This window comes from Oncorhynchus gorbuscha, linkage group LG19 (assembly GCF_021184085.1).
Source record: "Oncorhynchus gorbuscha isolate QuinsamMale2020 ecotype Even-year linkage group LG19, OgorEven_v1.0, whole genome shotgun sequence".
NCBI classification, from domain to species: Eukaryota; Metazoa; Chordata; class Actinopteri; order Salmoniformes; family Salmonidae; genus Oncorhynchus; species Oncorhynchus gorbuscha.
Genome location: NC_060191.1, coordinates 73,086,257 through 73,103,552, shown reverse-complemented (window position 1 = coordinate 73,103,552; position 17,296 = coordinate 73,086,257). Strand labels below are relative to the sequence as shown.

The 17,296-nt window shown below is 46.0% G+C and overlaps 1 protein-coding gene across 1 annotated transcript in view; it reads right to left on the bottom strand.

The window, feature by feature from the left end:
- Positions 1-9,511: 9,511 nt before the first annotated feature.
- LOC124006517 (immunoglobulin superfamily member 10-like) overlaps positions 9,512-17,296 on the bottom strand; it is a 28,562-nt gene continuing 20,777 nt past the window's right edge. Inside the window, exons 8-10 of the mRNA XM_046316581.1 lie at positions 16,328-17,228; positions 12,436-12,802; positions 9,512-12,251 (exon numbers count right to left, since the gene is read on the bottom strand). Coding sequence (XP_046172537.1) covers positions 10,701-12,251; positions 12,436-12,802; positions 16,328-17,228 — 2,819 coding nt within the window. The 3' untranslated portion in view covers positions 9,512-10,700. The remainder of the gene's footprint in view (positions 12,252-12,435; positions 12,803-16,327; positions 17,229-17,296) is intronic.

Below are 17,296 nucleotides of genomic sequence, written 5' to 3'. Positions count from 1 at the left end.
GTTGGGCGTTGTTTTTCGCTCGTTTCGAGTTTGTGATTTCTTACCGCCCGGGTAGCAAGAACACCAAGCCTGATGCCTTATCCCGTCTGTTTAGTTCTTCTGTGGCTTCTACTGATCCCGAGGGGATTCTTCCTTATGGGCGTGTTGTCGGGTTAACAGTCTGGGGAATTGAAAGACAGGTTAAGCAAGCACTCACGCACACTGCGTCGCCGCGCGCTTGTCCTAGTAACCTCCTTTTCGTTCCTGTTTCCACTCGTCTGGCTGTTCTTCAGTGGGCTCACTCTGCCAAGTTAGCTGGTCATCCCGGTGTTCGAGGCACTCTTGCGTCTATTCGCCAGCGCTTTTGGTGGCCGACTCAGGAGCGTGACACGCGCCGTTTCGTGGCTGCTTGTTCGGACTGCGCGCAGACTAAGTCGGGTAACTCTCCTCCTGCCGGTCGTCTCAGACCGCTCCCCATTCCTTCTCGACCATGGTCTCACATTGCCTTAGACTTCATTACCGGTCTGCCTTTGTCTGCGGGGAAGACTGTGATTCTGACGGTTGTCGATAGGTTCTCTAAGGCGGCACATTTCATTCCCTCGCTAAACTTCCTTCCGCTAAGGAGACGGCACAAATCATTATTGAGAATGTATTCAGAATTCATGGCCTCCCGTTAGACGCCGTTTCAGACAGAGGCCCGCAATTCACGTCACAGTTTTGGAGGGAGTTCTGTCGTTTGATTGGTGCGTCCGTCAGTCTCTCTTCCGGGTTTCATCCCCAGTCTAACGGTCAAGCAGAGAGGGCCAATCAGACGATTGGTCACATACTACGCAGCCTTTCTTTCAGAAACCCTGCGTCTTGGGCAGAACAGCTCCCCTGGGCAGAATACGCTCACAATTCGCTTCCTTCGTCTGCTACCGGGTTATCTCCGTTTCAGAGTAGTCTGGGTTACCAGCCTCCTCTGTTCTCATCCCAGCTTGCCGAGTCCAGCGTTCCCTCCGCTCAAGCGTTTGTCCAACGTTGTGAGCGCACCTGGAGGAGGGTGAGGTCTGCACTTTGCCGTTACAGGGCACAGACGGTGAGAGCCGCCAATAAACGCAGGATTAAGAGTCCAAGGTATTGTTGCGGCCAGAGAGTGTGGCTTTCCACTCGCAACCTTCCTCTTACGACAGCTTCTCGTAAGTTGACTCCGCGGTTCATTGGTCCGTTCCGTGTCTCCCAGGTCGTCAATCCTGTCGCTGTGCGACTGCTTCTTCCGCGACATCTTCGTCGCGTCCATCCTGTCTTCCATGTCTCCTGTGTTAAGCCCTTTCTTCGCACCCCCGTTCGTCTTCCCTCCCCCTCCCGTCCTTGTCGAGAGCGCACCTATTTACAAGGTACATAAGATCATGGACATGCGTTCTCGGGGACGGGGTCACCAATACTTAGTGGATTGGGAGGGTTACGGTCCTGAGGAGAGGAGTTGGGTTCCGTCTCGGGACGTGCTGGACCGTTCACTCATCGATGATTTCCTCCGTTGCCGCCAGGATTCCTCCTCGAGTGCGCCAGGAGGCGCTCGGTGAGTGGGGGGGTACTGTCATGTTTGTCATTTATTATCATGTCTTGTCCCTGTGCTCCCCATTCTGTTCGTTTCCCTCTGCTGGTCTTATTGGGTTCTTTCCCTCTTTCTATCCCTCTCTCTCCCCCTCCCCTCTCACTCTCTCGCTCTCTCTTCTCTCTATCGTTCCGTTCCTGCTCCCAGCTGTTCCTATTCCCCTAATCATCATTTAGTCTTCCCACACCTGTTCCCGATCCTTTCCCCTGATTAGAGTCCCTATTTATTCCTTTGTGTTCCGTTCCTGTCCCGTCGGTTCCTTGTTTAGTATTCACCATGCTGTGATTGCGTTTCGCCCTGTCCTGTCGTGTTTTTGCTGTGATTGTGTATCGCCCTGTCCTGTCGTGTTTTTTGCCTTCATCAGATGCTGCGTGTGAGCAGGTGTCTCTGTCTACTACGGCCTGCGCCTACCCGAAGCGACCTGCAGTCTGTGGCCGCTTCTCCAGTTATTCCCCTCTACAGACTAGAGGATTTCTGTTATTCCCTGTTTGGACTTAATAAACTCTGTTTCTGTTAAGTCGCTTTTGGGTCCTCTTTCACCTGCATGACAGCCCTGTCCAGGGGGTGTAGTTGTACATCAAGCTGCCTCACGCTACAGATACAGGAGATGGACCTCTGCTCCTATGAGCTGTTCTGGCTCACACCAAGCCACCAAACCAAACCATGCAAGGTTACTGACCAACATAATATGTGGGCATTAGGTTGAATGAATGATGAATGGGCTTCAACAACGTGGTACCACAGAAGACATGGATATTTAGTTGCAGATGCCATATTAACCAGTTAACTCTGTGTCTTCTAGTACACACATACAGGAAGTTTCTCCTGAGCACCGAGCAGCAGCTCACATTCCAAAGGTTATAGAGGAGAATTCCCTATTGGCCCATCCCAGTTACTGACCTATCTCACTGCTCCAGACTGTCTATGGAAAATACTCTATAGATGCCATATTTTTTTACCCTCCTCACTTCAGCACCAACCAGTGAGGTCCTCTATGAATGCCTATTAAGCATGCTAGTAGATACCATAGAACTCCAGTCAATCCTCTGTCGCTAGTTGGGATTGGCTAGCGAAACTACCTACAGTGGGGAGAACAAGTATTTGATACACTGCCGATTTTGCAGGTTTTCCTACTTACAAAGCCTGTAGAGGTCTGTGATTTTTTTAATCATAGGGACAGTACACTTCAACTGTGAGAGACGGAATCTAAGGTAGGGTGGAGGTGATATGGTCCTTGACTAGTCTCTCAAAGCACTTCATGATGACGGAAGTGAGTGCTACGGGGCGGTAGTCGTTTAGTTCAGTTACCTTAGCTTTCTAGGTACACTTCAACTGTGAGAGATGGAATCTAAAACAAAAATCCAGAAAATCACATTGTATGATTTTTAATAAGTAATTAATTTGCATTTTATTGCATTTTATTGCAATGCATCAAATACTTGTTCTCCCCACTGTATATACTGGACACAGAGACATAAAAATGGTATTCACAAGTTCATCTGACTCTGGGGAAGTAGAAAAATTGCCTCGTTGCCAAAATCGCGAAATATCCTTTCAAGAGAACGACGGCCATGGTGAATTAGCCACCTAAAGTCGATTAACACACTGGTGGGTCAATCTAAGTAACGTAATAAAATAATCCCCATCAAAATCCTAGAGATGCATTGGATGCTTCTCAATCCCCGTCTGAGGTGAAAGGTGACAGAGTGGTGTTTGTCAGACCAGGAGACATCCCGTCTGAGGTGAAAGGTGACAGAGCCAGAATGGTGTTTGTCAGACCAGGAGACATCCCGTCTGAGGTGAAAGGTGACAGAGCCAGAATGGTGTTTGTCAGACCAGGAGACATCCCATCTGAGGTGAAAGGTGACAGAGTGGTGTTTGTCAGACCAGGAGACATCCCATCTGAGGTGAAAGGTGACAGAGCCAGAATGGCGTTTGTCAGACCAGGAGACATCCCATCTGAGGTGAAAGGTGACAGAGTGGTGTTTGTCAGACCAGGAGACATCCCGTCTGAGGTGAAAGGTGACAGAGTGGTGTTTGTCAGACCAGGAGACATCCCGTCTGAGGTGAAAGGTGACAGAGCCAGAATGGCGTTTGTCAGACCAGGAGACATCCCATCTGAGGTGAAAGGTGACAGAGCCAGAATGGCGTTTGTCAGACCAGGAGACATCCCATCTGAGGTGAAAGGTGACAGAGTGGTGTTTGTCAGACCAGGAGACATCCCATCTGAGGTGAAAGGTGACAGAGCCAGAATGGCGTTTGTCAGACCAGGAGACATCCCATCTGAGGTGAAAGGTGACAGAGTGGTGTTTGTCAGACCAGGAGACATCCCATCTGAGGTGAAAGGTGACAGAACCAGAGTGGTGTTTGTCAGACCAGGAGACATCCCGTCTGAGGTGAAAGGTGACAGAACCAGAGTGGTGTTTGTCAGACCAGGAGACATCCCATCTGAGGTGAAAGGTGACAGTGGTGTTTGTCAGACCAGGAGACATCCCGTCTGAGGTGAAAGGTGACAGAACCAGAATGGTGTTTGTCAGACCAGGAGACATCCCGTCTGAGGTGAAAGGTGACAGAGCCAGAATGGCGTTTGTCAGACCAGGAGACATCCCATCTGAGGTGAAAGGTGACAGAACCAGAGTGGTGTTTGTCAGACCAGGAGACATCCCATCTGAGGTGAAAGGTGACAGAGACAGAAGGGTGTTTGTCAGACCAGGAGACATCCCATCTGAGGTGAAAGGTGACAGAGCCAGAGTGGTGTTTGTCAGACCAGGAGACATCCCATCTGAGGTGAAAGGTGACAGAGACAGAAGGGTGTTTGTTCAGACCATGAGACATGCCGAAATATTTGTCTTCTCACAAAAACGTCTGTAACGTCCAAACGGTTTGACCTACGAACTATTATGACCACTCCACGGAAAGGGTGTACTATCACAGACGCGATGGTGTTCTCCGTTCAGCTCAGCAACCCTCACAGGTGTCATTGGACTTGTCTGAAGGTAATCGGTACCGGTCTAAAAAAATAGATATGAAAGTACAATGTAAAGGTAGTTTAGTTCAAACCAAAAATAGATGTTACATGTTTGTGCAAAAACACAAACACTTCTTAATTAAGCTGTGTTATATCTCCCAGATATAGGAAAAACACTTTTAACCATGATTCCTTATGATTTATTTCTGGCCTTTTATGTTATGTGAAGTTCAATGCATTTCTATGAGTTATAGTAGAAAGGCCAAATTCTATATTTTATCAAATCATTATTGTATATATCTTTTTTTTTATATACCTACAGGGGTCCTAAAATTCAAAATCAAATAGCTAAGTGATTCATGGTAATACCCCCCCCGTGATTCATGGTAATACCCCCCCCCCCGTGATTCATGGTAATACCCCCCGTGATTCATGGTAATACCCCCCGTGATTCATGGTAATACCCCCCCCCGTGATTCATGGTAATACCCCCCCGTGATTCATGGTAATACCCCCCGTGATTCATGGTAATACCCCCCCGTGATTCATGGTAATACCCCCCCGTGATTCATGGTAATACCCCCCCCCGTGATTCATGGTAATACCCCCCCCCGTGATTCATGGTAATACCCCCCCGTGATTCATGGTAATACCCCCCCAATGTTCTTGTTTGTTGACTGTTGTGAAGGCATTAGAGTTGAGGTCAAACTTAAGTCAACGGGAGCTGTGAAGTTTTAAAAGCGTATCATTAAAAGTTACACTTGATTGCTCCAATTGACTCTGGAATAGTTTCCATTTGTAATGCCTTATAACAAATTGTATTGACTCATTTTTTCCAAAAGGAGCAATCCAGCTAGCCAGGAAAACGCTGTGCAAACGTTTTAGTCGGTGATACATAGAGTGAGATTCAGAGATGCGTTTAATAGTTACATGTACAGGGTTTAATAGTTACATGTACAGAGTTTAATAGTCACATGTACAGGGTTTAATAGCCACATGTACAGGGTTTAATAGTCACATGTACAGGGTTTAATAGTCACATGTACAGGGTTTAATAGTCACATGTACAGGGTTTAATAGTCACATGTACAGGGTTTAATAGTTACATGTACAGGGTTTAATAGTTACATGTACAGGGTTTAATAGTTACATGTACAGGGTTTAATAGTTACATGTACAGGGTTTAATAGTTACATGTACAGGGTTTAATAGTTACATGTACAGGGTTTAATAGTTACATGTACAGGGTTTAATAGTCACATGTACAGGGTTTAATAGTCACATGTACAGGGTTTAATAGTCACATGTACAGGGTTTAATAGTTAAATGTACAGGGTTTAATAGTTACATGTACAGGGTTTAACAGTTAAATGTACAGGGTTTAATAGTCACATGTACAGGGTTTAATAGTCACATGTACAGGGTTTAACAGTTAAATGTACAGGGTTTAATAGTCACATGTACAGGGTTTAATAGTCACATGTACAGGGTTTAATAGGCACATGTACAGGGTTTAATAGTTACATGTACAGGGTTTAATAGTTACATGTACAGGGTTTAATAGTCACATGTACAGGGTTTAATAGTTACATGTACAGGGTTTAATAGTCACATGTACAGGGTTTAATAGTCACATGTACAGGGTTTAATAGTCACATGTACAGGGTTTAACAGTCGCATGTACAGGGTTTAATAGTCACATGTACAGGGTTGGAGGTGAAATATAAATATATCATATGAATATAAATAAATAATAAAAATAAAAATAAAAATATAATATAAATATAAATATACAACATGAATATAAATTACAATAAAAATAAAAATAAAAATATACAATATAAATATATAATATGAATATAATTTACAATAAAAATAAAAATATACAAAATAAATATATAATGTGAATATAAATTACAATGAAAATGAAAATATACAATATAAATATATAATATGAATATAAATTACAATAAAAATAGAAATATACAATATAAATATATCATATGAATATAAATTACAATAAAAATAGAAATATACAATATAAATATATCATATGAATATAAATTACAATAAAAATAAAAATATTCAACATAAATATAAATATATCATATGAATATAAATTACAATAAAAATATACAATATAAATATATCATATGATATCATATTACAATAAAAATAAAAATATACAATATAAATATATCATATGATATCATATTACAATAAAAATAAAAATATACAATATAAATATATAATGTGAATATAAATTACAATAAAAATAAAAATATTCAACATAAATATATAATATGAATATGAATATAAATAGCACTATAAACATCCTAACTGTAGCAGTTATTTATTAAATAAATGTCTAGCATGAGGGGCGGCAGGGTAGCCTAGTGTTTAGAGCGTTGGACTAGTAACCGGAAGGTTGCAAGTTCAAATCCCCGAGCTGACAAGGTACAAATCTGTTGTTCTGCCCCTGAACAGGCAGTTCCTAGGCCGTCATTGAAAATAAGAATTTGTTCTTAACTGACTTGCCTAGTTAAATAAAGAAAACATAAAAAATAAAAATGACAATTGAAGGGGTGGGGTGAATTTCACCAAGTGAAATAAAATAATAAAAATGATTATTAATAATAAATAATAAATGATACACATACAGTACTGCCTGTGTCTGAGTGATGGAAGCAGGAAGAACAGGGAGTGGTTAACAGGGTCCCTGATGATCTTCTTGGCCTTCCTGAGACACCTGGTGGTGTAGGTGTCCTGTAGGGCAGGCAGTGTGCACCCAATGGTCCGTTTCGGCTGCACGTATCAGCCTATGAAGAGCCTTGCGGTCCACGGGAGGTGGAGTTTACGTACCAGGCTGTGATGCAGCCCTACAGAATGCTCTCGATGGTGCTCCTGTAGAACACTGTAAGGGGGACCTTGGGGACAGACTGCATTTCTTCAGCATCCTGAGGTTGAAGAGTTGCTGTCATGCCTTCTTCACCGTGGTGTCCATGTGGTAAGACCATTTCAGCTTCTCGGAGACGTGTACGCCGAGGAATTTGAAGTTATTGATGGGGGCGTGTCCAGCCTGGTTCCTCCTGAAGTCCACAACGAGCTCATTTGTTTTGCTAACGTTGAGGGAGAAGTTATTTACCTGGCACCACGCCGTCATAGTGCCTCACACCTCCCTGTAGGCTGTGTGGTCTTTGTTGGCTACTAATGTCGTGTCATCAGTGAACTGGATGGAGTTGGAGCTGTGTGAGACCAGTCGTGGGTATACAGAGCCATTATAGCAAGGCACTCCATTTCATATTGGTAAAATGAACAGCCAACCCTGGTTTCAAAAAACAGATAAAGCAACACCTCGTGGCATAACGCCTCTCCTCTATTTGACCTAGATAGTTTGTATGTATGTATTGATACGTAGGCTACTTGTGCCTTTAAAAAGATATATATGTAGTTCTGTCCTTGAGCTGTTCTCGTCTATTAATGTTCTGTATTATGTCATGTTTCATGTTCTGTGTGGAACCCCAGGAAGAGTAGCTGCTGCTTTTACAACAGCTAATCGGGGATCCTAATAAAATAACTAGAATACAGGAAATACTGGAGGAGATGCACCCTTGTGGGGCCCCCATGTTAAGAATCAGTGCCTACCTTAGGGCGGCCCATCAGGAAGTCCGGGATCCAGTTACATAGGGAGGAGTTCAGACCCAGGCACTTTGCTATTATATTATTTTTAGGAATCAGGTGACTGAGTCAGCGTATTCATTGATGTTATCTCCCGAGGCAACCCGGAACATATTCCAGTCCCCGTGATCAAAACAGTCTTGGAGCGTCAATTCAACGCTGTACAGACCTGACCACCGGAACTTCCCATTTGAGTGTTTGTTTGTAGGCGGGAAGATGAAGAAAGATGGAGTCATGGTCGGATTTGCCGAAGAAGAACGGGAGAGGGCCTTATACCCGTGTCGAAAAGATGTGCAGCAGTGGTCAAGAGTAGAATTTCAACAAATTAGACAGTCGATGTGTTGGTAATAATTTGGGAGCTCGGTTCTCAAATTACTTCTGCTAAAGTCCCCGCAACAATGAACGCTGCCTCTGAGAATGCAGTTTCCAGTTTGTTCAGGGTCAATTGAAATACAACAATGAAGATCTTTGAGGGCCTTTTTGGTGTCGGTCTGAGGCGCCACGGCGATCATCCCTGAGAACACTTTTGGGAAGGTAAAAAGAGCAACAAGTCGTGGGAGCAGAACCTCTCAGGTTCCTGTACGTTTCCTTCGTCGCACCATGTGTTGTTGGTCATAAAGCAAAACCCACCACCTTTGTTCTTGGCAGAGAGAGCCTACTTCCTATCTGCTAGAAAACTGTCAAGCCCGCTGGTTATATATAATCAGTCTGGATCTTGGAGGAAAGACAAGTCTCAGAAAAACAGAGTATGTTGCAGGATCTGATGTCCCTCTGGAACATCCCAGCGTTGTGAGAGAACTTGTAAGTCGCTCTGGATAAGAGCGTCTGCTAAATGACTTAAATGTAAATGTAAATGTATAAAGCTTGGGAGCGTAAACCAGATGCCACAATAAACACTCCCCCTACAGGGAACAGAGGTGCTGTTCCTATATATCCCCCCTACCCCCTCCTCTACAGGGAACAGAGGTGCTGTTCCTAATGACCCACCCCCCTACCCCCCTCCTCTACAGGGAACACAGGTGCTGTTCCTAATGACCCCTCCCTCCTAATTACCTCCAAACAGTGAGCACCAAAAACTGCTTTGGGACAAAACCCATAGCCTCCAACCTCATAGTGGCCTGGCTGAAGAACCTATTCCAACTGCGTGCACCTCTGGGAGCTATATTCTTAGAAAGTGCTCAAAATTGACCCCGTTGATCACAACTCAAAACAACTCAACCATGTTGCTTCAGTTAGCTCAATTACCTTCACATTGGACGAAACAGGACAAAATACAGGACAAGAAACACGTTCCATCTTTGGTTTAATTTAATCTCCCGGGTACCATTCATTTACACCTAATCACCAATTAATTTCCACAAAGTCATTATTAGCTACAAACGACATAAATATATTATTACATGAAACCAATAATGCATAATAATTGTATTTACATTGAGAGACAGTTCGTATAATGCCACTGAATACTGTGTAAATTATAATTTCACACCCATAAAGTTGGTATTAATGCCCATTAAACCATGATAGGGGAGATAGGGATTAACATGACAAACTAACAAAGCTCATTCAAAAAGATCCACATTTACAAATGTGAGAAATGAATGATGAAAACCTGTATGATAATCCAGTGTAAAATATAGATGAGAAATATATATTTGGCAGTCCATAAAAATATACTGCCTGTATATAAACAAGCAGTAAAGTCAGAATAGGTAGAAACATTCTCATAATAGTTATTTTTTTAATCTCTCTCTGTCATTGCAGCAAATCAGTCACTAAACAACCAAAAAAGAGACATTGAGGTGGTGTCCAGAGGGAACGTAGTGAGTGAGTGAGGCAGACCCAGTCTCTAGATCCTTTAAAAACATGTAGCCTCACTGTCAGACCCAGTCTCTAGACCCTTTAAAAACATGTAGCCTCACTGTCAGACCCAGTCTCTAGATCCTTTAAAAACATGTAGCCTCACTGTCAGACCCAGTCTCTAGACCCTTTAAAAACATGTAGCCTCACTGTCAGACCCAGTCTCTAGATCCTTTAAACACATGTAGCCTCACTGTCAGACCCAGTTTCTAGACCCTTTAAAAAACAAAACAAAAGAGAACCAGTGGTGAGTTTCCAGACCTCTGACTGTTACAATAAGAATAACAGCTAGTCCGTCTTTTTTGGAAAATAACAGATCTTTTTCTGTACAGTTTCCCTTCTAGTTCCCTGCTCCGTTCCCTCCTCCGTTCCCTCCTCCTTTCCCTCCTCCTTTCCCTCCTCCTCCTCCTCCTCCTCTCAATAATCCGTTTCTGCTCTTGGCTGATTGATGTGAGCTGTACCGTGGTCAAACTATTCCACAAACCCAGCTCCTCACAAGTCCACATGTGGAAAACAGTCTGTCCTGACATTGTACATTATAGGACGCTCTGTAAAGTTTCCGTGTCTGTTTAGAGTTTAAAGTCCAGGGGTTCTATGTTCCCCTTTAGTCAGCGCTGGTCCTCACAGCACACGCATATACGTGACCCGTGAGTCCGTGCCCAGATGGTTTTTGGCCAGGCACTTGTAGGTGCCAGAATCTGCTGTGGTGGGTCTCTGGATGATCAGCGTGCCCTGTGGGTGGAGCAGCTCGCTGCCCGTGGGCCGCCCTTTTCCCGCCGTGGAGAGCACAGAGCGGTCAGGCAGCTCCCAGGTAATCTCTGGCTTTGGGATCCCGATGGCAGCACAGTTGAGTTGGATGGGCGCCCCCGCCACCGCCCTCACGGTGGGAGGGGGTCCCGCGGTGATGCGGGGAGGGTAGGCGATGATGATGACCTGCACTGTGAGAACCGCCTCGCCAGCGTCGTTCCCGGCCCGACACACATAGTTTCCCCGGTCGTGGAGGGTGGTGTCCCTGACAACCAGGGTCCCATTCTCCATCAGCTGGTGGCGTCCATGGACCTGAGGCCTGACCAGGGTGTGGCCTCCAGGGATGGTCCAGTAGATGCTGGGTCTGGGGCTGCCATCAGCCAGGCAGTGGAGGAACAGAGGGTCCCCAGACACACTGCGTATGATCCCTCTGGGCCTGGTGAGGATTAAAGGTTTCTGGCCCACCTCCAGAACTATCAGTTTCTCAATGTAGCCCACGGAGTTCTTAGCGGCACAGCGGTACTTCCCAGCATCCTCCTTCGTGGGGTTGTAGATGACAAAGGTTCCGTCATTGCCTAGGTGTTGGCGCGAGCCCCGGTCGGGGCTGCCAGTGAAGCGGGTCCCATTAGGCAGCAGCCAGATGATCTCTGGTGTGGGGTGACCATCTGCAGAACAGTTCAGCACCGTGGTCTTGCCCATGCGGGTCACCACCTTCTCGTTGAAGGGGTTCTTGAAGATGGGCCGTTGGAGCATGTCAGTGACCTCCAGCTGTACCACCATCACCGCCTCCCCTCCGTCGTTCCTTGCCATGCAGATGAACTCCGCCATGTCCGTCGGACGGACGTTCCGGAATTCCAGTGTTCCGTTGTGGTGGACAATAATTCTGCTGCCGAAATACGGAGCATTCAGGAAGATGTTATCCGGCATGATCCAGGTGATCTTCGGAGGCGGGTCTCCAGCGGCCTTGCAGTCTATGAACTTCCTGGAGTACTTAGCAGCTGTGTCTTTCACCACGGTCCTGTTCTGGTAGTAGCCATTGATCACAGGAGGGTTTCCATCAATATCCAGCTTGTAAACCTTACTGTCATCTCCGGCGGTGTTGCGAGCCATGCACACGTACTCACCAGCATCCCTAAGCTTAACGTCCCGGATATCGAGAGACCCGTTGACGTGCATCAGGTAGCGTTCGTTGGAGGCTGCGATCATGTCGTTGGTAGGGAGCATCCACAGGATTTTGGGCTTGGGCTCGCCCGTGGCCTCACAGTCGAAGCGGATGTCACCTCCAGGCTTCACTTGGGCGTAGGTCCGGCTGGGCGTCCGTATCCGTGGCGCTGCCATCACCACGGTGATGTGGACGTGCATCTCGTCCTTGCCCAGCTGGTTCTCGGCATAGCACGTGTAGTCTCCCTCCTCCGCCATGCCCACCTGTAGACAGACACAGTACTAGCAGTTCAGAGTCAGAGGACTACAAAGACAGAGAAGAAATACATCTAGCAACGTTGAGTTAGCAACATTGAATTAGCAACATTGAGTTAGCAACACTGAATACAGCCCATTACTCCTAGCAAGCCAATGCATTAACTAATTAGTGTTCATGTAGATTTCACACCTGGTTGAGATAAAGCGTGCCATTATCAAACAGGATGTATCGACGTGCGCGTCCACCTCCACTGCTGCTGTCTGCCTGCAGGGCGCTGTTGACCACGGTGCCGTCTGGTAGACCCCAGGAGATCTCTGGCTCCGGGGCTCCAGACGCTTTGCAGTCCACCTTCAGTTCGTTGCCGTAGGGGACCTGCTTCTTGCTGTACGTCTTGGGCTCGATCTTGGCTGGCTTCATGGACACAGTGACCTTCATGAGCTGGAGGTCGTCTCCCACCTTGCTGCGCGCCACACACAGGTAGTCCCCAGCGTCCTTGTCACTCACAGAGTCTATGACCAGGGTACCGTTGTCCAGGACCTGGATCCTGTTTCCCATCCTGGATAAAGAGATGTGAAAAATAATTAGGTACATTGGTTATTTCTTTAAAAGTTACTTCGTACTGCAGCACAGCTTGCGGGCTGCCGCAGAATTCTATGGCACGTTATTTAAGTGTCAGCCATTTTTGCCATTAATGCTAGTTAGTTCTAGTTTGACCCCCAGAAGCCATCTTTGAGAAGCATTTGACTGTTTTAAAAAATTGGCTGTATTAGAGAATTTAAAACCTTTTTTTTGCAAGAACATAGTATATGGGGATTGATTTGAAGAAATGTAGCCTCATTAATTTGATTAATATTATTGTGTTTCTATTCCAAGAAAAAATAAACACGTAGGGTTTCCTTTAGGAAAATATGGCACTGTACAACGTGACCGGTCGGGAGGAGGCTATTAAGTGACTACGAGTGAAGAGCAAAATAATCTTAAAATTTCCACACCCTAATTGTAGGCTAACCAATACCCAAACGGAGATACAGTGAGTCATCATTTGTAGATGACAACAAATTAAAAAGAGTTGAGTAGAGAAAGAATGTTGCTTTATATGATATTACTTCCTATTGATTTTACAATAACATACAGAACTATAGTAGGTCATGTACTGGGGGAAAAGTTATGTTTTAAACAGCCGCACTCATGTCAACACATCAACAAAATCTAATGACTTTTCATCCTTGTGGAGCTTACAGTATATGTCCTCCTGCTTGGTATTTCCATCAATCTCCATAAAACATACATGGAATGTGTCATTCTTACAGGGGCCAGACTGACTTACAGCCGATCACTCTATTTCACCTGGCAGGGCCAGGCGGGCTTACAACAGATCACCCTATTTTACATGGCAGGGCCAGGCTGGCTTAGAGCAGATCACTCTATTTTTCACCTGGCAGGGCTAGACAGGCTTGGAGCAGATCACTCTATTTCACCTGGCAGGGCTAGGCGGGCTTAGAGCAGATCAGCTCTGTCTTTTATCAAGGCCATTGACAATGACTCACAATAATTGCTTCTTCCGAATCCTACAGCAGTTGCAGAAGATAAATAAAAGACTAATAAAAACCACGTCAGGGCTGCCTCGCCAGCCTCATAACAGTTTAAATCGGACAAGAAACAGAGGGAAAAACATTCCACTATGTGTCATTATCTGCATAATGAAGTTCATGATATAGGCTGGGAATAATGATTTTATGAACTGAACAGTGAATCAAACCATTAGGCACTACATTCTTCGACATTCACAAAGGAAGTCTCTGTTTCAAATAGACTTCCAAAATATGGACAAGTTCTTTTTTTTCAGTGATTGAATGCAGAGAGGATACATAACAGAATGTCAGCTACATTATTTGGATCAAGATAAATGTCTCAACCAGGAAGCCAATGTTCTTCTGGTACTCTCATGTTCATCTTTTTAGTCCTTGCTCAAATAATATAAAACTTGTTCGTGTCGATATCCAGTCTAAAATCCGTCATATTGGCTTGTTATTCTGGCAAATACCCCCCTCAGTTATTCTGGTCTCAGTTTTTTTTCCCCCAGCTAAGAACAACTGCTAACGGAGAAAAGATTGAGAGGCTTAATAAGGTCATTTATACTGGGTTGAATTCATTGGGTTTTAACAGCATGCTACTGCTTGTGATAAGATTACGTGTTATGTGTTCATTTGAACACTACAGTCTGTACCTTTTGTCCAAGGAGAGATATTACATTAACATGTAGCTTTAGATCAGATGCTGCCGAACAAATTTCTGCCCTGCTAGAGCTGCCCCCTGGGTCAACTGTAAGTGCTGTTATTGTGAAGTGGAAACGTCTAGGAGCAACAACGGCTCAGCCTGCAAAGTGGTAGGCCACACAAGCTCACAGAATGGGACCACCACGTGCTGAAGCGCGTAGCCCGTAAAAATTGTCTGTACCCTCGGTTGTAACACTCTCTACCGAGTTCCAAACTGCCTCTGGAAACTATGTCAGCATAATAACTGTTCTGTGGGATCTTCATGAATTGGGTTTCCAAGCCTAAGATCACCATGCTCAATGCCAAGCATCGGCTGGAGTGGTGTAAAGCTTGCTGCCATAGGACTATGGAGCAGTGGAAACGTGTATCTGTAGTGATGAATCACGCTTCACCATCTGGCAGTCCAAAGGATTAATCTGGGTTTGGCAGATGCAAAATCTGTGTTTGGCCCCTTAGTTCCACTGACAGGAAATCTTAGTGCTACAGCATACCATTACATTCTGGACGATTCTGTGCTTCCCAACTTTGTGGAAACAGTTTGGGGAAGGCCCTTTCCTGTTTCAGCATGAAAATGCCCCCCGTGCACAAAGCGAGGTCCATACAGAAATGGTTTGTAGAGATCGGTGTGGAAGAACTTGACTGCCCTACACAGAGCTCTGACCTCAACCCCATTGAACACCATTGTGATGAATTGGAACACCGACCGTGAGCCAGGCCTAATCGCCCAACATCAGTGCCCGACCTCACTAATGCTCTTGTGGCTGAATGGCAGCAAGTCCCCGCGGCAATTTTCCAACATCCAGTGGAAAGCCTTCCAAGAAGAGTGGAGGCTGTTAAGGCAGCAAAGGGGGGACCAAATCCATATTAACGCCCATGATTTAGGAATGAGATGTTCGACGAGCAGGTGTCCACATACTTTTGGTCACGTAGTGTATTTCTAACTATACAAATAACAAGTCTTTACATGTATCTGCATGATGTGTTCAGCCTGGCAGGTCAGATTCCGAGACTGGCTTATTTTTCTATTTAAAAACTTTTGTTTATTATTTTTTTTATACCAATTTTTCTCCCCTTTCGTGGTATCTAATTGGCAGTTACAGTACACTGGGTCCTCTCATCACTGCAACTCCCGTACAGACTCAGGAGAGGCGAAGGTAAAGAGCCGTGTGTCCTCCGAAATATGATCCAACTAAGCCACACTGCTTCATGACACAATGCCCTGAAGCCAGCCGCACCAAAGTGTTGGAGGAAACACCGTACACCGTACCCGGCCCGCCACAGGAGTCGCTAGTGTGCGATAGGACAATCCCTGCCAGCCAAACCCTGCCCTAACCGAGACAACGCTGGGCCAATTGTACACCGCCATCATGGGTCTCCCGGCCGCGGCTGGCTGCTACAGAGTCTGGACTCAAACCCAGAATCTCTAGTGGTGCAGCTTACACTGCGACGCAGTGTCTTAGAGCACTGCGCCACTCAGGAGGCTCCTGGCTTTATTTTTTGAAGTCTCTGTTTTCAATCCATGTTTCTGTACATTTTCAAACTTAGGTGCTCAGTGCATGGATGGACTAACTTAAACTTGTACTGAAGAGGCACGATTCTTGTCTCTGGGAGAAACACAGTTTTAGCTCTCTGCACTGGAAACATAACTAAATAATTTGGGGAGAAGTTATAATGATGTCTCTTTTGGTGTGTTTAAGCAGAGAACCTGGATACCTTTCAGTGTGTCTGTTTGTTGATCTGCTGGCGTGTATGTCCCTGAATAGACTGTGTGATTAGGTATATATTACAGATCATGTCCTCATTACCTGTGCCACTGGTCCACCACAGCCTTAGAGGGTAGTCTCCAGATTATCCTGGGTTTGGGGTCCCCGGTGGCCGAGCAGTTCAGCCTGAGCTGGTCACCATACGACAGCACCGTCCTGAGGTGTGACGCCTCAACAATCTCAGGAGCCATCTCCTTCTTCTCCACCGTCAGCGTCACCACCCTGCGCTCTGACCCTGTAGAGCTGGTGACGATGCACTCGTACTTTCCACTGTCCGTGGCAGCCGTATCGGTCAGGTGGAGCGTCCCGTTAGCGAACACAGACACTCTGGGGTCCACAGAGGTCTTCATGGGCAGCACCGCCATCCCATCATAGAGGACCCAGTGTACGGTGGGCTGGGGGCTGCCCTGAGCGGTACAGGGTAACCACAGACTCTGACCCACACCAGCCTGGACCTGCTGTCGTTTGGCCTCCAGGATACCAGGAGGTGCTGCCACCACCTGTAGCCTGACAGTGGCAGTGTCGGCTCCTGCTGGGTTACTGGCGATGCACTTGTAGTGGCCCCGGTCATACACAGACACCTGCTTGATGAGCAGAGTACCCTCTGGTGTCACTGACACTCTGGGGTCCGAGTTGTGGCCCCTGACTTGGGTGCGGTTGGCCAGGATCCAGGAGACCAGGGGGGTGGGGCGGCCCTCCACCTTGCACTTCATCTCCACTGTCTTCCCAGAGTGGGACTTGATCTCCCGTACCTTGGGCTCCAGGATGCGTGAGGGGTAGGCCACTACGGACAGGGTGACCAGGAGCTTGTCCGACCCATGATCGTTCTCGGCCAGGCAGAGGTACTGGCCACGGTCTTTGATGTTGGCGTTCTGGATGGACAGAGTGCCGTTCTGGAACACCTCAAACTTGCCCATCTTGCCCTTGATGGTCATTGTGCTTCCTGAAAGGAAGGGAGGAACGAGAGAGCGAGAGAGAGTGAGAGAGAGTATTAGAGAGGGGGAGAAAGAG